Here is a 22,874-nt window from a genome sequence, read left to right as displayed (position 1 = left end):
TTGGTTGGAAAAGTGTTATGTTTGTGGAGGAAAAAAGTATTACTGTAGTGTTAGAAAAGGAAAAGAGACAAAGAAGAATCAACTAGCTGACTTATAATATTCCAAAAGAAATTGAAATTAAAAAAAAGGGGTGAAAATATTACAGCTCAGAAACTTCAAATCTTTGTCCAAAATTTTTTTTCCTCCAATCAGCTGACTTTTGAGTGACCAAAATTTTGGTTTACTTGTTGGTAATCTTGAAACAGGGGCCTAAGCAACCAGCTAATCACTAGTTCTATAAGTCTAGATTTGAGATTTCACTACCTAGGAAAGAAACTGTACTTTTGTCTACAAACCCTAGCACCCTTCACAACTTTATAGTTATGTTATAGGCAAGTATACTCAATTGAACCAAACAGAAACAAATTGAAGTGGCTCACAGTACAGACACCTAACTCTTTTGAAAGTGGAGTATTTAACAGTGCAGGCTTTCAATTTTATATCTGCAACAGTTTGCCGAAATGGAAGAGTCAAGCCTTTGAATCTTGGACTTGTTTCAGAACAGGCTCCAGCTCCATTTTTCTTCATTTCTGTCACCTAACAAATTGTTCAGTCTTTTAACATAATACACAATGTTAACATTAAAGGGCCCTCTCACTGGAAATCAAGGGCTCAATGCCTTGGAGGTAAGGGAAAAGAATCAAAGAACTGGTTTTTTCCTAAACCATTTGAGAAAAACACTTGCACCCATGTCTAAATCACCTCTCACCATCACATTATTAATTAAATGAACTTTAATTGATTCAAGATTTGCCTTTTCTAACTGGGTTTTCAGTGAGCAGGTAAAAAATCATAAGAGCTGAAAATTGAGCAGTTTAATGCAGTCACGGGACGCTTGCAACATATGCATATGTCTATCTGTACAGTGTGTTTCTACTTTTGGTGCCTATCATAAATGTAATTGAATCCTCACCTCTTCTTTTGGCTGGTGCTCAAGTAAAGGTTATTGGCTAAGCGCATGGTTTGAATTTCAAAACTTCTTTTACTACTTGGACTCAGCCAAGAAAGTTATCTGCAACTTGAAATGAAATTGACAGAACCCTTTTGTCCATGCCTGATGCGCCCATGCTGAGCCAAAAAGGCAAAGGTAACATTCGTTTGGGATCATCATCAGAAACTCCTCTGAACTTCAATCCTACAATTTTTCTTTCTTTTCTTTTTGCTTTTTCAGGTTATCATTGATAGATATATCATTTTGGACCATGAGCCAAATACCTGAATCAGCTTCTTAGCTCCCATTGAGACCTCCCAAAATATAAAAAAAAAATAAATAAATAAAGGGAAACTAATGCATTAAATATTGAAGAACAGCTGCACTTCTTTGAAGTTGGAATCTTTGCTGCATCCATGTGCAAAATCCTTCACAAATCAATGTCATCTTAGCTTTATGCCATGTTTTCCTGCAAGTGCTGCTTATATGATCCATTAAGGGCTGATTACAACTGATTAAGATTAAGAAGAGCCTATAATAATTCTTGTTGAGGGTGGTAATTTTTATGATTTCTGTTTGTTTCTTCCTGGGGCTATATATTCCCTATGACCAATAATTCAACAGCATAAAATACAAGAAAATTTCCTTTAATCAAGCATCAAAATGCTCTTCAGAATTACATCACACTTCCCCTTAAAGCGGGCTGCGAGCACATGCTTTCAACTTGAAACATTTGTAGTTTTTTGTGATGTAATTACAGCACGGCGTTTTTGCTAAAAAGGCTTCTAATTATTGTGCCAAAAGTGCTTAATCAGATTAGTATAGACAAAGTGACCTTGATAATTAGACAAAATTATCCAACCTGTTGATCATAAACTAAAAGTTCAAGCTATACCGCAATCAAATCCAACCAAAAATTTTTTGAATGAAAAATCAACAACAAATTTCCCGACATTATATTCCATTATAGGACCCAAAATCTTTTCAGAAAAAGGAAACACGCGGGAATGTCTCACAATCAAAATATACTTCCATTTATTTTGCTTCTGTAAATACAAATTTTGATGTTGGGGCATGTGAAATATGAAGACAAAGTTACTATGGCCCTCCTCATAGTTGTCTCCAATTTTCGCAAGCTGTTGCCATGGGACTTGTTGCCCTCCTCCATTCGATTTTAAATCCATGGAATTAATTGGGAGAAGGGATCTTAGATCACTATTTCCTACTTAACTATAAGTTATGTGGCTACTACTAACTCTATATTCAACAGTTTTAGTCTAAATATTTTGGACATATTCTATATTGAATGTAATGTGCTGTGTGGTAGTTGAATAAGAATAAACAAATTATGGCTTACATTGACAAAACAAGGTATATGGAAATTTGACATTTGCAGCCATGTTGGGTTTCCAAATTTGTAGTAATTAATTCACAATCTTGTTAGGTGGACATTAATCGGTAGCAGATTTGGTCAAAAATTTAAATGTTTGGTGAAAGGAACATTGATGACAACTTTGACAATAATAATATCGAAATTATAAGTCGGTGGTGGATATTTAATCTCTTCCCATCACGGAATATTGTTCTCAGAAAAGAGAAGGATGGGATTGGAATGTTGAATCTGAGAAGTTAGTAGCAGTAAATCCGTAATGGAGGATGACGAACTTTTGCCTTAGTTTTGAAAGTTTAATTAACAAAAGGGTTAAGAATCCAGGGAGATCAAGTACACTATCTTTGGAAGCTAAGCCATCCAGAGTTCTAGTCGGTTAACCTTCGCTTTTTATTTTTTCCTCTAGTGGGTTAAAACTTGTACTAGTAGTTAATGGATGTGCTATACTGCAATTTAGCAATGAACTTTGTCTTGTTGTAAGGCAATTAATTGATAGTGAGCATTGCCCTGCCCCCACTCTCATGTAAATTTCAGGTTTACTAATAGTTTATTACTTAAAATTTAATTATGAGGAAAGCATAGGATTGAACTTGCTATAATTTGATAATGTAATTAGCTACTTACCAAACTTATCATTGAATTTTAGCCAGTGATCATTGTTAATAAAGCAAAATGTCAATAAGTTTAGCACAGTAAGCTGTCATTCCTTTTCTGTTTTTTGTTTTCTTCAAACAATGATTGTGGGAAAAGAAAGTTCAAACTCACTTCTTATTAAATGAGTAGCTGCAGGCTCCCAATATCATTTCTTCTTCATATATGTGCTTGCTGGTATGGCGCTGGCTTTGGCCTGGCCATGGCTGTTATTATTATCATCTCCACGCTTCTGTGTCGTTCAGCCTCCTCCTCACTACTCAGAGAGTTACTTTGACTCAATCTTCAATGTTAGATTTCTTTCTTTCTTTAATTATGTTCAATGCAAAAATATCTTGGTTGACTAAAATCTAAAATCTGAAATACTTTATCCCTCATTGAATCTTTCCTCGTGGCCCTTAATTGTTGAAAGGATCCTGCTATTTGATCTTTTGGCCCTCGGTTAGGTCCTAATACCACGAGGTTATGCCTCTAATAATTAGGATGGATCAGTCATGGAGAGACAGGGAATATCTTTTATAAAGATCAAATTTTATGAAACGACAAATGTTCGGGGACCATATTATTATTTTTCTCTAAATTCTCTGCCCAAAGTAACTGAACAGAATTTTGCTTCAATAGGGCACTGTAATGGAGAGGAAAGGGGAGAAAAAGTTAGTTAAAGCAGTTAAGCTCGTACGTTTTTCCCGGGCATTTTGCCAGCATTGACCTCTCAAAAATTGACTTTTTTTTAAAGACAAAAACTCTTGAAAATGACTATCTTTGTCGTTTACAGTTTATGCTGCTTTGTTTCTGAAAGCATGCACCCCACATTTCCATTGCTGCAAAAACAGAAAAAAGAATGAACCACCTCGATCTCTATCTCTTTTAACCCTGCAGAATCAGATAAACCCTTTCTTTTCAATCTTTAGCGTCTCATCTTAAGCGGGTAGTTCTCCTCTTTTTGCTTCTTTTTTTTTCGACTCAATGAATATAATATTTGTTATAACTAAAAACTTAAGGAGACTTTTCTTTTTTTATTTATAATCATTTTCACCTTCGTTTCTTCTTTGTTTTTGTTGTTAAACAAAGAAGAAACACAAAGAGAAGCTTGTAGCGAAAATGGTTCGAACATTAACACGTCGGTACAGCATTCAGAGCTCGAGATCTTTCCACATTGGGAAAATGCTTGAGAATTCAAGAAGACAGCAGCAGAATCTGATCGCAGATGGTGGTGATGATGATGAGGAGAATGTTGATGATAGCCTGCAATCAAGGAGTATCGACACGAGAAATGCAGAAGACCAATCGATGGAGCACCAAAATATAGGAGAGTCTAGGCCAGGAAATCCCCAGGAGAGGCCACAATCAGGTGCAGTTCAGCATCTTTCTATGTTGATTAGCATAGTTGCAATTCATGTTCCATAAATATTTATCTTCATTGCCACTTATGAACAAGAGAGCTAATTTATCTCTGTCTGTTTCTGTCTTTCTTCTCTTAAGATCAGGCTAATAACCCTTCTAATGATATGTTTTGTCCCTTGATACAGATATGGAACTGATGAAGGAAAGGTTTGCCAAGTTGCTTTTGGGTGAAGATATGTCAGGAGGTGGAAAAGGTGTTTCTTCAGCTTTGGCTTTGTCAAATGCCGTGACAAACCTAGCAGGTAGACTTCCTGTCTAAAATCTAATTACCAAATGCATATGTTTCCGTGTAGAAATATAATGTGGAAGCGACAGGTTTCAGAAACGCCCATGGCGCAATCTTCTGGCTTTTCCTTCTCACCTCATGACAAAATAATACAGTTGATTATGAGCCTATTGGTAGTATTTTGGTAGATACTTTACCAGTTTATTATAGTACAATAATGCACCTAACTGACGGTCGTTCTCATTCACATCTCTGCCTTGGCCAATTATAATGCAGCATCCATTTTTGGAGAACAAGGGAAATTAGAACCTATGGCTCCGGAAAGGAAAGCAAGGTGGAGAAAAGAAATTGATTGGCTTTTATCTGTAACTGATCACATTGTTGAATTTGTCCCTTCAGAACAGAAATCGAAGGATGGAACAAGCATGGAGGTAGGTATCTCTCTCTCATGTATATTTTTTTCAAGCTATATTAGGAGAAGTCATAGTTCTTAAAACAGCTACTCCAATGTTGCACCGTGGTTACAATTTCACCATATTAACTCCCAACAACTTGTTTTCAACTTGATAGATTATGGTCACTAAACAAAGGGGCGATCTGCTGGTGAATATACCTGGTCTGCGAAAACTGGATACATTGCTTATTGTGGGTAACTTTATCCTTCTAGTTTCTAATCTGATGAAATCACTTGATGGTATACCAGAGATTAACACTACGGTTGCTGATCGAATTATAATGAACAGGAGACCCTTGACAACTTTGCACAAGAAAAAGAATTTTGGTATGTGTCCAAAAATGATGATCCAGAAAATGAAAACAGCCAGAGGGATGACAAATGGTGGCATCCAATTGTTAAAGTTCCTGCAAATGGGCTATCAGAGACATCACGAAGATGGCTGCTGTCTCAAAAGGAGTCTGTCAACCAGGTATTAAAAGCAGCTATGACCATCAATGCAAATGTCCTATCTGAAATGGAGGTCCCTGAAAGCTACATCGATTCCCTCCCCAAGGTAAAAAAATGAAACTCCCATCAATTAAAACCTTATAGAATTGTTGTAGCTTTGACTTGATCCTTTACATCATGTGTATGTAGAATGGAAGAGCAAGCCTTGGTGATTCAATCTATAAAAGCATCACAGTGGAGTACTTTGATCCTGGGCAATTCCTGTCAACCATGGACTTGTCAACAGAACACAAAGTGCTTGACCTTAAGAACAGGATTGAGGCCTCTATTGTTATATGGAAGCGGAAGATGAACCAGAAAGATGGAAGGTCCTCTTGGGGCTCCGGTGTCAGCTTGGAAAAGAGGGAACTCTTTGAAGAGAGGGCAGAGACTATCCTACTCTTACTCAAGCAGCACTTTCCGGGGCTTCCACAGTCTGCGCTTGATATATCAAAGATCCAATACAACAGGGTACAGAAAGCTTGCAGCTGCGTTTTATCTTTTCCTCAATGCAATCAAGTTTGATTAACTTATTTACATTTTAACTTCACAGGATGTAGGACAAGCTATTCTGGAGAGCTATTCAAGGATACTAGAGAGCTTGGCTCATACAGTCATGTCAAGAATTGAGGATGTCCTTTACGCCGACTCGCTTACTCAAACATCATCACCAGCAAGATCCGACATGTCCTCGAACACAGATGAAGATGCGGCGAGGTTGAGTACCTCAGAGACACCAACACTATCAGATTTTATGGGCTGGGATGTTGGTTCCGCAAGGTGTAACACAAGTGATCAAGAAACCCACTTGAAAAGTGATTATGAGAAAAAAACATCCAAGCCTCCATTTAGTCCCACTCCAAGAAAAGCTTCCTATCTAGATAAGCTTGAAAACTTGAATGGCCTAAGAAGTCCGGATGCTCGTGATTTATAATCGGAATGTTAGAAGAAAGGAAACAAGAGGACGTAGAACAAGAGGGAAAGAAAAGGAACGAGGTGGGGAAAGATACAGAGGAATACGGATAGTTAGAGACCTTACCTCATGTATATATATGCAGCTCCATGTAAAATTCCATTGGGACAGTAACTTTCTAGAACTTACATTGTTCTTCCTCCAGGATTTGGTCAGGGAAGTGATTATGTAACTGTGATACCACGTCTCCCATTCGATTCTTAAGGTCTATATAAAGGTTGAGTCAATTACTACCAACAACTAGAATTTAAGTTTTTAAAAGATATTTGGATTAGGCTTGACCAGTGATGTATGGGTCTCAATTATTACAATTGGTATCAGAACATGTGTTGATCCAACGTAAATTTTCATGTTAAGCCGGTGAGATCTGAATCTTCTGGAGTGAAATTTACAATTGGTATCAAAACATATGCCAGCCCGCCCAATGATGTGAATTTTTACATTGTATTGATGAGATCTTGATTTTATGAAATGAACTTTAAATGTGATTTGATGTGTAACTTTAATAAAAACATCAAGAATTTAAATCGGGGAGATTGTGATTCCCCCATATCAAATATGTTCGATTCTTAAAACCTATATATGAGTTTAAATGAATCACCGAGCAATGGTGCTTAGACCTAGATAATGATTGATGCATTTGCGTACTGCTTTCTGCCTGTGTTGATCTCTAGTTACAGTCAATTATCCGATCTGGGGGTATATATACGTAACGTTTTGCCTTCAACATGCAATGGAACTCTAACGTTGCTCTCTAACCCTGCTTTATTTCTAAATTTCTCCTCTTTTTTGCTTCATTTTTCAGACTGTATTTTTCGACAAACAGGCAAGAGAAATTCACAAGCCCAATAAAAGAACTTGCATTTTTTTTTTCTGTCAAAATTTCAGCATCAGTTACCAAAACAGCATAAAAGTTGGGAGTCAGGAGAGGGGTGATTTCTCCTAGCTGTTTGAACACGAAGGAACCAAATGTCACAAAAGAAACATACTCAAGCTTCTTAGAATTATTTGAGTAACTTCAGTAGATCAACCATTCGTGTCCGCTCTTGGGTTCGGGAAGAGGAAATTAGAAGATAAAATTTTGCTGCAATTAAGTGTAATAACCCTTCAGAAATACTAGAGTACCACATAACCCTTCAGTAAGGTTATTGTTAAAGGGATTGTTTTCTGTTCTTAAAGAATGACCTGCCGAACTAAGCAAAATAGAAGGAAAAGAAATCTAACAAGCCTATATCACGAACTGTTGATAACAATGGCAAGCATACCATTTACGATGCCTCTGGCAAAATGTTATACATTGAAATCAAAATATCAAAATTGGGTTAAAATCCGAAATTTGCATTCTAGTTAAGTGTTTATTACGGAATATCATAGTATTTGCTTGAAAAGGTTGGGGAAAAAACCATCACATACATGGACTATAACCAAATGTCCTTGCAACATAAATCTCAAACCTGTTTCTAACAGGCAACATAAATCTCACACCTGTTTCTAACAGGAACCGGTGACTGCAGCATGTATAGCATCTGCAAGATGAGGGACCGTCTTGGAACTGAGACCTGCCATACTAATCCTCCTGAAAAGAAGAAGTAAGAAAATGAATTTAGCAAGATGTCAGTTAAATTAGGCACTTTCTGATTGATATTAGCAAGCGAGACAATCTTTGGCAACTATAAATGAGTTCTATGGTGCATAGATTACACGACTTCAGAAGCCCCCATTTCTGGCTTCCCAATACACAAAAAATAACAAAATCAACAATGAAAATGAGGTTCCAGTTTAGGGCTACAGTAAATGAAGCAGCAAAAGAGAGCTAAAATTCTAAATGTAAGTCCTTGACATGGTCGTTGGGTAGGTATGGAAGCAGGGGCAGTGGAGAGTCACTAGAATTGAAGGAGGAAGAGAATACCAAACTACAACTAGAATATGTACTTACTTGTTTTAGGAAGGTATGTCAACAACTCAATTTCTTAGCACTACAAAACCATATAAATTCAAATGGAAACAACTTTATCATAGAAGTAAAGAAGCTCTCTTCATGTTGAATGAAAATGTTAAATCATAATATGACATTTATCACATCGATGTCAAATGATCTTTCATAATTGATTGGGATTATGGCTCATGCAAGAATACTGGGAGGAGAAATCTCAAGGCATCATTTTCTAGTCTAGAAACAATTTTCACTGCAACGAGCAGAATTTTGGGGAGAGGAAATTAACCTTCTTAGCCAACCAACAACAAACCCAACCCCCAAAGAATATTTAGAAGAAAAACACTCAACAAAAAGGATGGAAAGAAACAAGAAACAGATCTTTTTACCCATCAGATGTCATGTAAATGTGGTACTCTTTGGTCATGAAAGCAACTTGATCACTGTTCAGCCCTGTGAAAGTAAACATTCCAATCTGCTTGATAATGTGACTCCAATCACCTGGAGTGCCTGACAAAACGGAGATGGAAACATGTATGGTTTCTGAGCTTGGCGAATACACCAAAGACTTCATATAACAGTGAAGAAAATACCAGAAAAAAATACATGCACAATTTTTGTCAATATATTATAAAGGAGGTCAGCAGACACCAAGATCTTGAACAAGGCTTTCGTAAGTTGACATATATAATAAATGTTGACCGACTCATAAGTCATACCTATCAAACTTACATTTCATGCTTAAAGGAAAACTAAGAAAAAAAAGGCACAACCACAAATAGAACATAGGAAGAAAAAATTAAGTAAAACCTCTAGCACTTAAAGCATCAAATAGTTGTTTGCGCATGCTAATAATCCGTTCAGCCATTGCTTTCAGTTCAATCTTCCACTCATTATACATATCACTGCAAAGAAAAATATAAACAAATGTAAAAGAGAAAAACTAAAAGTGCAGTCCATAAGTGAGTTAACTTGATTTGAGTAGTTACTTAATCGAAGTCCAACAAGAAAATCATTGATAAAAAAATTGCCCCCAAAAATTGTACATATAAATGCATGTATACTTTGTCTAATTACTACTACAGATTTGGGCAGTGGTCACCATTGGGTAGAATGCACCAATCATTGTTTGAAAGGATAATTCTTTTAATCGGAATATCTTACGAATCTTAACATTCATTTTCCTTCAATCTCTAACACCAAGACAAACTGTCCATTCCAGTTTCTAGAAACTTTTACGGAATTTCTAGTTTCCATGTCATCTAACAAGTTCTAAATACAGTTTGGTTTCATTACACCACAAAAAGGACTTACCTGTTCTTGAGAATGGTGGCTGCAATTGATGCACCATGGATAGGTGGATTAGAATACATAGGCCTAATCACAAGCTTCAACTGGCTCTCAACCCTGCTTGCAACATCAGCTGCCTTACAGACCTGTTAATAAAATTATTATTATATTCTATGCAAGAGGCGATAGTTCACATAAAGTAACAGAAAGAATGGAAGCATTGCCACTAATTAAAATGTAAAATATAACTTTTCCCTTTAATCACTTTAGTGGCTATCTAGTAAACCAATCATCTTCAATAATTGCCAAGATATTGTAAAAATGCTGTTTGTGCATAGCTATTTATTCCAAAAAGGGGGGGGGGGGGGGGGGGGGCAAGAAAACACCTGGCAATTTCCGCACAGCAAATGTCACCATTATGTGAATTCTTCTTATAAATGTGGACTTAAATTGTTTAAAGCTGATTCAATCTAAATGATAGGATACAATTCTGACTATCATGCTTTAAAAACCAATTATTATTTAAAACTCCTATGCTGATGTAGCTAGGAGCAAAAGGGAGCAGAGCACTCAGTTTCCCAGACAGCTGGAAAGATGCCATACTTAATATAAAACAAAAAGAGGTCTGCATCCTGAATATCAGTAGTATCTGAACCAAAGTGTGTGAGAAAGTTTTTAACTTCGGACATAGTTTGTTGGCAGACAAGTCAATACGAGAGGATAAAATTACTTTTACCTATAAGGTTATATATTAAAAGTATTAGTGAATGTCAAGGATGATTCTGCTTAATTGTCAGAGTTACAGTTTTCAGCCATAAGATTAGGGTCTTAATTTGGCCCCGAGCATTTACTTAGTCACAAGGAAAGAAATTGCTCAAGAATTATAAGTTCAGCATCTTACAATGCTGAGAGCACCAACACGCTCCCCATAAAGTCCCATATTTTTTGCATAACTCTGAGCTATGAAGCATTCCCCGCCATCTGCAACAAACATGCGAACAGACTGTGCATCTGCATCTAAGCTACCGCTTGCAAATCCCTGGAATGTCAGACCCAAGTGTTAGTTAATTAACCATTGTATAACCTATTAAAACATAAAAGATTAACATCTATGGAGTTTGTTATGCAGTATTTTAACAAAATCACACATAGCTTTAATCAATATCTGACAATTACCTGGTAAGCACTGTCAAAGAAAGGCAATGACCCTTTAGATCTTATCAACTGCCGGATCTGTTCCCATTGCTCAACAGTTGGGTCAACGCCAGTTGGGTTATGAGCACAAGCATGAAGAAGCACTATACTTCCAGCTGGTGCTGCTCCAAGATCTTCTAGCAAGCCTGTTACCCAAAAGTGCCCTTCTTTTTATTAGTACACATACCAGGGCAATTAAAAACCAAGATATTGGTTCTGTAAACCACAGAGAACTTGTATGAAGGAATTTAAAACCAAAAACAGGCAATAAAAAAGTAAACATATGCTAAGCTGTAATTATTGAAGACTTCAGTTGTTTCCCCAGGACCCCTGAATTGAATTAACTTATTCAAAGAAGCAACTCATTCACAATATAGACTCAGACCTTGGAAATGGAGCCCACGAGTTGTTGGATCATAGTAGCGGTAAGTCTTCACTGACAGTCCTGCCATCGTGAACACTTTTAAATGGTTTCCCCATGTTGGCTGTGGAATGTATATGGTACGCTAGCAAACAAAAGGTAGGCAAAGTAAGCATTACTTGCTCTTCAAATAATAACAATTAACAACTTACTAAAACAAATAAAAAACAGAAGACGATTGTGCATTTTACTTGGTGATAATGCTTTGCTAGAAACTCAGCTCCAACCCTTAAGGAACCAGTACCAGACAAGCACTGAGCAGTAGCCACTCTGCTCTCTTGAATAGCAGGACTACCCAGAAAAGCAAAAACCAAAAAACATCAAATAAGCTATCAATAAAACACAACAGGAATTGCAAAAGAACTAAACAACCATTTATAAATAATTTCAACTGAATCAAAATCAGTTTTTTTTTAATTATTTTTTCCTTCTCCTTTTCTTTACCTGTCATCACCAAGAATGAGTTTAGCAGTCAATTTATTGAACTCAGCAAAACCAAGAATAGGAAGGTACTCCTTGACTCTTGACCTGAAAAATGTAATACATGATCAACAAATTTACAAAACAATCCAAAACGCAACAGGGGCATGAAAAACAGAATGGTTTGAGTAGCTTACGGGTCATTAACAAGAAGCTGCTCCGCTTTTCGAACTACATTTAGAACCAGGGGTTTTCCTTCCTGTTATTTAGATAAACAGATCAACATAATCAACATCATATTAATAAAAAATATTGATCAAGTTTTTAATCGAGATAATTTTTTAAGGTAAAAAAAAAAAACCTCAGTTCTGTAAGCACCAACGCCTAAATTCAACTTAATCGGGCTTGGATCCTTGTTGTAAGCAACAGTCACCTATTTGTTCAAATAAAATAATCAGAATAACCAAAAAATAATCATATCATTATATGATAACAAAGGAAGCTTCGCCTAATCATTAAAAAAAATAGGGAAAATGAAAAAAGCTAATTTAAAATGAAACTTCAAAATTACAGCAACATGCAAATATTTAAAAAAAAGAAGATATTCTTGGCTGTATTCGTCGCACAGCTCATGATTTCCCGCGATCAAACACCCTATGATCCGATCAACGAAGAGGATCGGTTCAAAATTAAAGAGAGCGAGAAGATGATCATGAGTTACCCCTAGAATAGGATCTTCGGGGCCTTGAGCAATGGCGGCAAATACTGAATCCATTGCCTTCGTAAGCTCGAAGTGTTCTCTGGGTTTAGTAGAAGTTGAGAAATGGAAGCAGAGAAATGAGAGACTAAAGGAGGGGTTTTTTTTTTTTGCTTTTATAAGCTGAGATTCTTAGGTTGGTTTCAGGAGTTTCTTTAACAGCGGGCGCCTAAAGGTCCTGAACTGTGGGCGCTTGTGCTTTTCTCAGTGCTGCACTTGTTCCGGCGGTTTTTTTCTTCTTTCTTGGATGACTTTTTTTTTTTTTAAGTTTTTCCTTGTTTTGAATGATAGGTAGACTAGCCTCCACCAAATGCTGATGCTGCGACCGGCATGAGGTGTTACGTGGATACCTGGGTCCCACCGGCAATAACTGAAAACTGAAAATATTTTTAAAAATATAATTAAAGGTTTTTTAAAGAGGACTTTTAGGGTATTTTCCAAGCTAATTTTTTATAATAATATTTTGTATTAAACTATTATTTTTATGAGTATAGCTAATATAATTGTTTTTAATTTATTTAAAAAGTATTACTAGGCATATCATGATCTTGGATGATGTAATAAATTCTTTTGATCTTTTCTTTTATATATATATATAAAGAGTATTACTTAATATAAACTTTAAAAAATACCTTAAAACATTTATTAACAAAAACTTATAATTAAAATGAACAAATACTTCCTCTGTCTTATAAATACTTCTTAATTTAACCCTTTTTAGTTAAATTTTTTAAATTCTAACTTCAATTATTTTAAATATTTGATTAAATAAAATTTTAATAAATATATATTTGAAAACTACTTCATTCATAATTTTGAAAAATTATTTTTTGAAATTTTAATTAGTAATTATTGGTAAAATAAAAAATGTCAAATTGAAACACTAATTATGAAACTAAAGGAGTAGCTACGAATGAAAAGGTATAAATAAACTTTATAAAATATGCAACATTTCGCCAAATAAGGTCGGTTTAATAAAATTTGGTATCTTTAGTTGTCATCGATTTTGACATTTTGTTGTTCTCTTAAGGTCAACTTTATAATAATTTCTCTTCTTTAATTGCATTTTCACAATAAATTTTGACAGTTGCCTAATTCTTTTCAATAAAAGATTAATTAAATTAAGTATAATATTATGTCATTAAATTATGTCTAGACACTTAATCCTTACAACTAATTCCCGTTTAATTTGCTCCAAAATGCCATTAAAAATGAACTAAAATGAAACACTCAACCTGTAATTAATCATAAATGGTATCTAGATTTACAATGCTGTGATTTTCCAAGTACCGATTATTTTCTCCGATCAGAAATTAACCCAACTTTGCTCACTGTCTTTGCTACCATACATGCATTAATTCTTCACACAATTATATAGATATGAACATTTAATCAAGACATCTCTGCCTCATCTATGGAACCTTGAAAGTTATTACAAGAAATCTCCAGTGCCCCTATTGAGGAATATTCAGCATATCCCTACCTAAAACAAACCATGAGTACCACTACAAAAGATTAGCTTAAACAAATAAAAGCAGTAGCAACAGGAACATATGGATTCCCCTTTCAAGTTTTTCTCATGCTGCTGATCTTCTTGCACGTCGAATGAAAGATAAGATATCAGCACTCTGCAATGGTTTTCTGTAGGAGCCTTTCCGTCCATGTTTTTTATTTCCTTGCTGCAAACATGAGCAGACCAAAGCTAAATTAAACTTCGATGAAAATGGGGTTATGGGAATTATTAATTGAAAATGTTATTTATATATATAGATGATATGTTTCAGCTGAAGTCACCTGGAAATGGAAAGTAGGATTTGAACCCTTTGATGGTATCGAGAGGCCATCACGAACAGGCACTGGCAAAAGACCCCGTCAGGTGAAAAAAACAAAAAAAAAACCAAACTATCAGAGACTTGAAGGAAAATGAAATTACTGTTAACTTAATTATTGTTTATTGATAAAATGTTTATACCTAATGCTGAATTGTAGTCAGATTCGTCGAAATTAGATCTCAATATTGGACTCTTAGATAATGAAGGCTTGTCTGTACAAGTGAAGAAGAAAAGTGGCACGCCTTCAGTGTCAAGTTCATGCTTGTCTTTGAGTTTTGCTGGCCTTGGAGCAATGGAAACCCTGCATTAGAGAAAATGGTTGGAAACCTTCGAGCTAATATCAATATTTACACTTATTACTGTGATATTGTGAAGATTGAAGAGAGTTGATGGTACCTTGAGTCTTCATTCGATCTCCCAACAGTTGACATTGCTGTCAGTTAAAGAAAAAAAGCCAATTATCAGCTGAAAGAGTTAGAGAAAACTAGCTAATTGCAAACAGAATTAAGAGATCACGTGGTTTGCGATAATTACGTGCAGATAAATAACGCCGGTGATGATTTGGCAAATTTGGATTCCACTTGACTCTTGTTAGAGCAAGCTTGTGAGCAAATTGCTCGCATGAGAGAAGTCTCTGGTAGAAACATCAGACATGTCATAAATAATAAGCATATGCCAATACTTGATTAAGTTGTGAGCATCAGCAAGATGAATATATACACCGACTTGTTTCAGGCAATTGATGCGGAGCTCAGCCTCAGAAAATTCATTAGTCTTGGAAATGCAGTTATTTAGGTTAGCAGAGACGTTCCCCAGATGATCAACAAAAGTAACAACAGCCTTGCATATGTACTCTTTTGTGTTTTCTACCACACTGCAAGTTGCAAAAACATGCCAATCATAATTTTAAGTCATGGAGTTGCATGTTACGCTGTAAAGTTCTCATCTCTATTGGTCCAAAGGTCAGTGGCCATAAATGGGAACTCAGAAAGTACCAAATGGGCAGGGGAAGAGCAAGCCCCAAGCCTGTATGGCGTCTATGGGTTTTACGGTTGGAAGTTCAAAATCAGAAAGTAATGGGAAGAGAAATGGGCTTGAACAGAGGAAGGCCACGCCCTGCAGAAATGGCCATCAGGCATCAGTACCTAATGGTTGGGTTCGCAGTTATCAGCATCTGAAGTGCTGGACTTGAAGAGGTTCAGGCCGAAAAGAAAAACAGACAGAAAGACGTCTTGGACTCCGATGAGTAATGGGTTCCAAATGAAGCAGGTAGCAAGCATCATGAATTCATGATCCTACATTGCTTCTCTAGTCCCTGAAGAAAACGAAAGAGAAGCTGAGCCAGTCATAGCTCATAACTCAAATCTTATGTTAGACTAGCTCAACTCAACCGTGAAAGAGGTTGGCGCTTCGGCCAATGGCCTGTTGAGCGAGGCTCATGGTTGTGGAGTTGGGGTAAACACCAACTGCCATTTTATAGACAGTGACATGAAAAACCCACCATGAACAGAATAATAGGAAGAAAAAAAAGAAGCAAAGCTTTGAGGTTTGGGTTTTATGGCACATCTGGTAAACATGCAAACGAGGTTTTCAGTTATCACAACAGTTTGACAGCTTAGAAATCAAGAAAAACTCACACTTTCTTCTCTTCAGAGTTCAAGAATGTTGTTTCACAGTAATCTGCAGCGAAATGGAGCTGAGACCGCAAATCTCTGAGTTCCTATAACCATAAGAAAACAAGCTTTAACATGGAAGTTTCGTCCCCTCCACACCACCCCACCCCCCCTCCCAAAAAAAAAAAAAAAAAGAGACAGACACAGACAAACCTGGAGAGACTTGTCAAAGCGAAAGCCCTCGTCTGACTCATCTTCTTTCTTCGGAGGGGAAAATATTTCTGTAATATGCATTCTAATTTCTTGTCTTTCAAAATCAGAGCTAACTGATGATGGCAAGTAGGGTAGCTGATGAGTTAAAGTTAAAAATGAGTACTGGGGAAAAGGAGGAAGGGAGAGAAAGATATGATGCAAACTTTTCCTTATCTTTCCTCTGTCTTTCCTTTTGGAATGTACGCTCTCTTGGTTAATTTTGAAAGCGAGAGAAAAGAGAGGCTTGTGATGTTGTCATCCTGAAGCAGTGAAACAACCCAAAAGAAATTCTTTATACCCAAGAAAAGAGAGAGAGAGATTCTCTTTAGCCCATGGCCTATCGCCATGGCATGAAAGGGAATAAGAGAAAGATGACAAAGAAGTATTGCAGCCCCGTGATCTTATGCTTTAGCTTTTTAGGACTCTTTCAGTCGTTCTGTGAAAAGACCAGTCACTTACTGACAAAATGATCTAGTGCCACTCCCACACACTTAATTTGCCATGGTATAGATATGTAGATATACCCTCCATTTCATATGCTGGTATGATGATATTGTAATATTTAAATTTGATACTGCATTTTCTCTTTTGATTCTGTTAACAAGTGAATAAAAGCTCGATTTATTGTTTTATATCCATTTAAGCTAAACGATATGACTTCATACACTCTTAACACGTAAATGAATAATGATAAATGCTCCTACCACATGTAAAACATACAAGGGTAAGGCTACTTGAGCTCTAATATCACATCAAAACTTAATTCCAAAAGCTTATGAATTCAAGTATAATGTTAAACAAAGTAGTAATAAATTTAAAGTTTTGCTTGGTTACATTTAAAATGGAATTATTCTAGTATATTTTCCTTTCTTAAAGACATTTCGCCATCTATCCTCTCTTTCATTGAACAGCTAATTGTAGGACCAAAGCTTGCTGGAACTCATTTGTTTGTGAATTCCCTTTGTTGCCTTTTTTTTTTCTTCTTTAATTATGGTAATCAGGGGGAACTTTTCGAGAAATTCTGTGATCATTTTTTGTTTGTTGTGAAAGAAAGAGCAAATCCATGTTAAAAAGCCAAGCGACCTAATCGAGTCACACAAGACTCTACAGACCTTTTCTTTCCTTGGAGAAAGAAGACAAGTTCAACTGATATGGTATGCAACTATTCCCAGCAAAAACAAAGCGTTCCCTGCCATTATAATCCAGCAACAGGGTTCATGGTCTGCCTGACAGCATATATCCACCTGAGTGATTATGCTGGTGATTAATTAAATTGAGTAGCTGCCATCTGAGCATGTGACTCACCGACAAATGATTGCAAAGCTCGAAGACATTTTAACAGATTTTATCAGCAAAATCTACTGTATGCGAAAAAATGGACGAACTGATTTGCTTCACAATAATGGATTTCCACAGTGTACAAAATTTCACCTGCATATGAAGGAACTGCAACCTTCTACCTTCCCCAATCCACTCCTCCATTCTCTCCAGAAAGAAATACCCTCTATTGACAAAATGGTAACTCTATGATGGGCAAAAAACATCACTAAAGTACACCGAGCATCAATATACAAAGGGGCCTCAAAACTATACAAAGGGATTCCAACTGGGAGTTCATTTTATATTTCTGCAACTTTACAAGACAGCCACTTGCTTTATATTTGAAAATCAATAACACAGTTACCAAGCATCTCTGCAGCCTCTATTTCTGATAGAACGGTGCATTGATCTGAGGGGACTGGAACCGACAAAATGTCTCTGATATTTTTGTATATTTCCTCAGTATGCTTTTGTGGTTTATCATGGTTGCCATCTTTTAGTGACAGAGAGTTTGTATTAACTTCAGTTTGAATAGTTGGCCTCGTGCATTCCTTATTACGGTCAAGAGGCTGCAAATCTGTTACACAAGAAAACCCTGTATGTAAATAGATCAATAGGACACCATAAAGTCAATTTGGTTTAGCATTCCTAAGCAGATCATCGATTTAAGTCAAACAAGTGATTGAACTAGCTAACCTTTTTGTGCAAATCCATCCAAGATATGCAGAAGTCCATTAAAACGAACAAAGTTTTTTAATAATTACACCTTACAACTTATAACTACGAATTTTCCAGTGAATAAAGGCTCTTTCCTTGGCAAAAGTAAAGTTTGGTTTTAGCCTTCTGTGCATAAAATTGCCAACACCTCAACAAACCCAGAAACTCAAAAAAAAGGGAAAAATGATTACTGAATATTTTTGTAGTCATAAAAGAATCATCTAAAAGACATGCAGTTGATACTATCACTGACATCAACTTAATTGCATACATACATGCCACTACTACTACATGAATGCTATTTGAGTCTCATAAAAGAGCATTATCAAATAGAAACAACAGAACACACTATTAGCAATTAGTAATTGTAGATTATGGCTGAGCAAATAACAAACCCATATACTTGAAGTGAAGAACTACTTATAAACTAAACTTGGTGTTACCTTCAGGTATGGTTGAAGAATCTTCCTTCACCACATGTGACTTAGCTCGTCTAATGCATAACCATGTTCTTTCAGTGTCATAATCAAGTTCAGATGCAATGGGAATATGCCAATGGCCTTTCTCTGATTCCTGTTGGCATGTATTTCCATTATGAGTGTTCAGCACACTTTATAGCTCTATTCTGTCAGTTTAGGCACTTTACACCCACACACATACACACACAAGCAACAGAACACTGGAACTGAAATTACAACTAACCTGAATTACAACAGAACAGGGAGGAGGCATGTAAAACACTGGACCGGCATTTGAAAAACTGAAATGCACCTTAGATGTGGAAAAGAGAGATGCCTTGTTAGGAAAATTGCTTTAGATAAATATAGTAGGCAATGGAGCAAATTCATCACAAGGTTTAGCAATAAGTTGGATGCAGCTATCTAACTAAACAAAATTTTGGAGGATAAAGATGTAAATCAAAAAGTCTATCTAAAGGATTTAGATATTAGAGAGCTTTACTCACTTGATGCCTTTCCTTCCATTTTGGAAAGAAGTCGTTTCCCAAAAGTTGAAATGTATGGTCTCTCATCTCATCGTTGGTCACAATTAAGCACTTGAACTTGATAGCTGCATACAACCAGTACCTGAATCACAGGTCATTACCCATTGCTTTAAATGCATAAGCATTGGAAAAATATGTCTGACACAAATTAAGTCATAGTGTCTAAAGTTGATGCAATTATGCAAATAAGCAATCATGCAGGTCAGCTGTAACTTCTAAGCATATATTTCCTACCAGTCATCATTGGATCCAGTAGGTGTTGCATATAATGCATCTGCATTTTTCCACTTTTCAATTAATGCTTTATTTACTGGCTCATCCATCTTCTGCCCGGTGATCCGCTTGTTATGCAAAACAATGAGTGGCCATTTCTTTGATGGAAGTTTCTGGCGTATTCCGTTAACAACAGCATTGACCTAAAGAATTTACCTTAAGAGAACTCAATATCACTCATGAAAAAGCAAAGGAAAACAATTGGGTAAAGTTGTAGTGAATCCTATTCATTCAAGCCAAACTAACCTTTGACGGCATGAATCTTCTCTGGCTGAAAAGACCAACATTAGCTGCATCTACCACAGCTTCAAATGGCCCATAGTAGTCTAGCCATTTCTGCAAGCAAATAAATACACCAACTTTATCAAAACTTGCGTACATAATTAGAGTGATTGAAATGAGATCAAGAAGCTTTTCATACTTGAAATTTTTGAAAACTGAAATGCTTCTCTCTCTTTGTAGCTATAGATGCAACTGATTCAGCAAACTTCTCTGTTTCTACAGGATCAAGATCTATTAAAGCCAACTTTTCCCCACAGCATTTACATAACGCATCAGCTCCAACAGCTGTATGTGATATAATCCATCTACCTTTACCCAACCAGCCCTGCCCATGCCAGCCTCCTCCGCCATTTTCAATTGCTTCCTTTATAAATCTCTGATCCATGGTTCGTTTCCCCAATCTTGAGGCTTCCTTGCTCTCAAACCATTTGACAATTTTGTCTGCAGTAGAAGGTGACACTTTTCTCACACTTGTTCTTAGTTTATGCAATAAGTAATACACGTTGTCACCTCTTCCAGCTTCTACACTCACTCTTAAGAGTGCCTCCAGTTCAGGCTCTTCTGGATGAATACCATGCTCCAACATGTGTTTCTCAACTTCGAATGCTTTGTCAACATCTCCAATATTGCAGAAAACAGATAGAGCAGGACCATAAGAACGCAATCTAGGATTTATACCCAATTGATTCATTTTCTTTAACACATCAAATGCCATGTCACCATTACCCATTGACATTGCCATTCTTGCCACAGCTGTCAAGGTTGCTTCGTTCATTGGGACATTATCCAAACACATCTTTTCATAGATCTCAAATCCCTTGAGGAGTGCATACTTCTTGACATCTTCACTTACCCCAATTTCATAATCCTCTCGGTCACTGCTGCTCTTATCGTCTATATCTAAATGATCTTCATCTCTCTTTTTCTGATAACTAGAACCTTCTGAAAGTTGAGAATATGGCTTTGGAGACCCATTTGAAAACTGATTTAAGTTCTTGTCAGGAAAAGTATTATCTAGATTACAAAAACTTTCACTAAACCTAACCTTCAATTTATCAATATTCCCCTGGCTTCTACTACTATCAACCAATTTCCCATTGTTTAAAATAGGATTACTCAATTCTGAAGCACTAGAATTCTCACTATCCTTATCTATTGGTTCACCTAACCCCATTGAATTCATACTCGAAGCTTCGTTGGACACGTTTAACATATTTAAAGGCCGACTACCACTACCACTTTTAGCAGGTTGAACAACACCCACAGCTGCAGAAGAACAAAGGTACAAAAGCACAGCATAATGGTACTGCCCCATTTTAATTTTTTCTCTCAGAGCCTTATCATACAATTGAATGGCCCCCATCACATCTCCCCTCTTTGAACACATATCCAACTGAACCCTCAAGTGTACTTCAGGTGAATTAGCCTGATCTTTCTTAGACCTTTTCCCTAACCTTTTCTCTTTCACCAAGCCATCACCACCCTTGGTTTTTCCCTCCACTTTTTCCTTAGCCACTAAATTGTTCACATTTTTAGAAGATTTCTGTTTACTACCCATATTCTCATCTTTAGCCCTCAATGAAGAATCCCCAGAACCCATTTCTCTCCCTCTCTCAAAATATTTGTCTCTTTTTCTTGCGTTCTTATCCTTTGCATACCTCTTCCTTTCAGCCTTCCCTTCCAGCACTGAACTAAAAAGGTTCTCCAAAGAGTTTCTCTCTGCTCCCTCATTTCCAGACCTTAAAGAATTAAACCCAGAACCAATTTCTTTCTTACTCTTCGAATTTCCAGTCTTTGTTGAGGTTTCATAGTCTTTTGTGGAAAACTTTGCATGAAAGTGGTGTCTAACATGTCTTCTATCTACAAAAAATTGAGATATTTTGTGTTTGGGAGGTGAAGAAAATAAGATAATAAGCGAGACAATGGAAGTTGAAAACATTGGAAGATGAAGGATACTTACAGAGAGTGATGGAAAGGAAGTGTCTTTGCTGTTGCAGGGTATTGAAAGTAAAGGAGGCCATGTGTGGCCGTTAGGACATCCTTGTCTTTTTGATATGGCATTGTAATAATTAATAACTACTATCGCTATGGGTTCGAAGTAAAAAAAAAACAAATAAATAACTAATATTACCCTTTTTGTATGAAGAAATTTCCCTAAACTTCTTATTCACAAATTGACAAATTAAAATTCTTCCACGTTCACCCGTACGGAAGACAAACCCACCTCGACAAAAACAAGATTTATTACAACTTTAAAGCTCTCATTTGAATTTCATACTTGGTGTTTGTTGTCTTACGAATATTTTGTTTTGCTCAATTTCAACTTACGTTCCAAAGTTTTTTTAATTATAAAAAAGGGAAATGATTTAATATTTTTTTAACTAATTTTGGTTATAAAAATATTAAACATAGATTTAATATATATTTTTTTGCAGCAGTGAAAAATCAGAGCAATTTTTAAAATAAATCATTTTCCTTAACCAAAGCAAGTTAGAGAACTTGTGCCACTCTTCTTTTTTTTTTGTTCTTCTAAATCATTTTTCCATGTTCTTCTAGAAGAAACATTTGAAGGGTTGTACCAGCTTTAAAACAAAACAACTCTTAGTGCCACAGATGTTAGAAGTTGTAGACAACCAAGTTCAGAAATGGACTAACATTTTCGAGACAAACATAACCAATTTCTTTTGTGTCTATTAACCAGAAATACTGACAAAAGAAAAATGGAAATAATAAAAAAAAAATTCTGAAAGCAGGGGGGTAGACAGTTTCCTATAGTATAAAAAAAATTTTGAAAACAGGGGAGTAGACAGTTTCCTAAATTCTATCTGCTGCTTTTATAGGCTATTGCAGTTAATTACCATCCATCAACAACTTAGTCAAACAGTAGTGCAGCACTAAGGCATCATCCTCCATGTGAGGTATCAGGAAATCAATCGAAGCATGCCCTAAACAAACTGGAAAAACTCAATTTCACTAAGCAAGGGCCAATCAATTAGGAAAGGACTGGTAC

General features: G+C 36.2%; 4 protein-coding genes across 4 annotated transcripts; 1 reads left to right on the top strand and 3 right to left on the bottom strand.

Moving 5' to 3' along the window:
• Positions 1 to 4,112: 4,112 nt before the first annotated feature.
• On the top strand, positions 4,113 to 6,518 carry ROPGEF8 (RHO guanyl-nucleotide exchange factor 8). The gene is made up of 7 exons (XM_007013077.3): positions 4,113 to 4,362; positions 4,541 to 4,657; positions 4,918 to 5,072; positions 5,212 to 5,286; positions 5,385 to 5,651; positions 5,735 to 6,055; positions 6,138 to 6,518. The coding sequence occupies exons 1-7, from the start codon at positions 4,113 to 4,115 to the stop codon at positions 6,516 to 6,518; spliced, it is 1,566 nt and encodes a 521-aa protein (XP_007013139.3).
• A 1,356-nt stretch (positions 6,519 to 7,874) lies between these two features.
• Positions 7,875 to 12,731, bottom strand: LOC18588579 (aspartate aminotransferase, cytoplasmic-like). The gene is made up of 12 exons (XM_007013076.3): positions 12,537 to 12,731; positions 12,177 to 12,248; positions 12,013 to 12,074; positions 11,840 to 11,923; positions 11,587 to 11,686; positions 11,360 to 11,480; positions 10,957 to 11,120; positions 10,682 to 10,819; positions 9,805 to 9,926; positions 9,301 to 9,395; positions 8,880 to 9,000; positions 7,875 to 8,133 (listed from the first exon to the last, which is right to left on the bottom strand). Exons 1-12 carry the CDS (start codon positions 12,588 to 12,590, stop codon positions 8,049 to 8,051), a joined length of 1,218 nt encoding a protein of 405 aa, XP_007013138.3. The 5' UTR covers positions 12,591 to 12,731; the 3' UTR covers positions 7,875 to 8,048.
• Positions 12,732 to 13,959: 1,228 nt separating this feature from the next.
• Positions 13,960 to 16,536, bottom strand: LOC18588578 (putative protein ABIL5). The gene is made up of 8 exons (XM_007013073.3): positions 16,231 to 16,536; positions 16,042 to 16,124; positions 15,131 to 15,278; positions 14,939 to 15,038; positions 14,801 to 14,837; positions 14,545 to 14,705; positions 14,367 to 14,428; positions 13,960 to 14,251 (listed from the first exon to the last, which is right to left on the bottom strand). Exons 1-8 carry the CDS (start codon positions 16,309 to 16,311, stop codon positions 14,150 to 14,152), a joined length of 774 nt encoding a protein of 257 aa, XP_007013135.1. The 5' UTR covers positions 16,312 to 16,536; the 3' UTR covers positions 13,960 to 14,149.
• A 1,099-nt stretch (positions 16,537 to 17,635) lies between these two features.
• On the bottom strand, positions 17,636 to 21,900 carry LOC18588577 (proteinaceous RNase P 1, chloroplastic/mitochondrial-like). Its single transcript, XM_088810267.1, is given in 8 exon segments — positions 17,636 to 18,166; positions 18,750 to 18,879; positions 19,009 to 19,077; positions 19,271 to 19,391; positions 19,544 to 19,725; positions 19,829 to 19,918; positions 20,004 to 21,800; positions 21,802 to 21,900. Coding segments are annotated over 8 exon segments (2,715 nt in total). The 5' UTR covers positions 21,886 to 21,900; the 3' UTR covers positions 17,636 to 17,924.
• Positions 21,901 to 22,874: the final 974 nt, after the last annotated feature.

This window comes from Theobroma cacao, chromosome 9 (assembly GCF_053813885.1).
Source record: "Theobroma cacao isolate CCN51 chromosome 9, ASM5381388v1, whole genome shotgun sequence".
In the NCBI taxonomy this organism is placed as follows: domain Eukaryota; kingdom Viridiplantae; phylum Streptophyta; class Magnoliopsida; order Malvales; family Malvaceae; genus Theobroma; species Theobroma cacao.
This window is presented reverse-complemented; position numbering and strand designations above follow the sequence as displayed.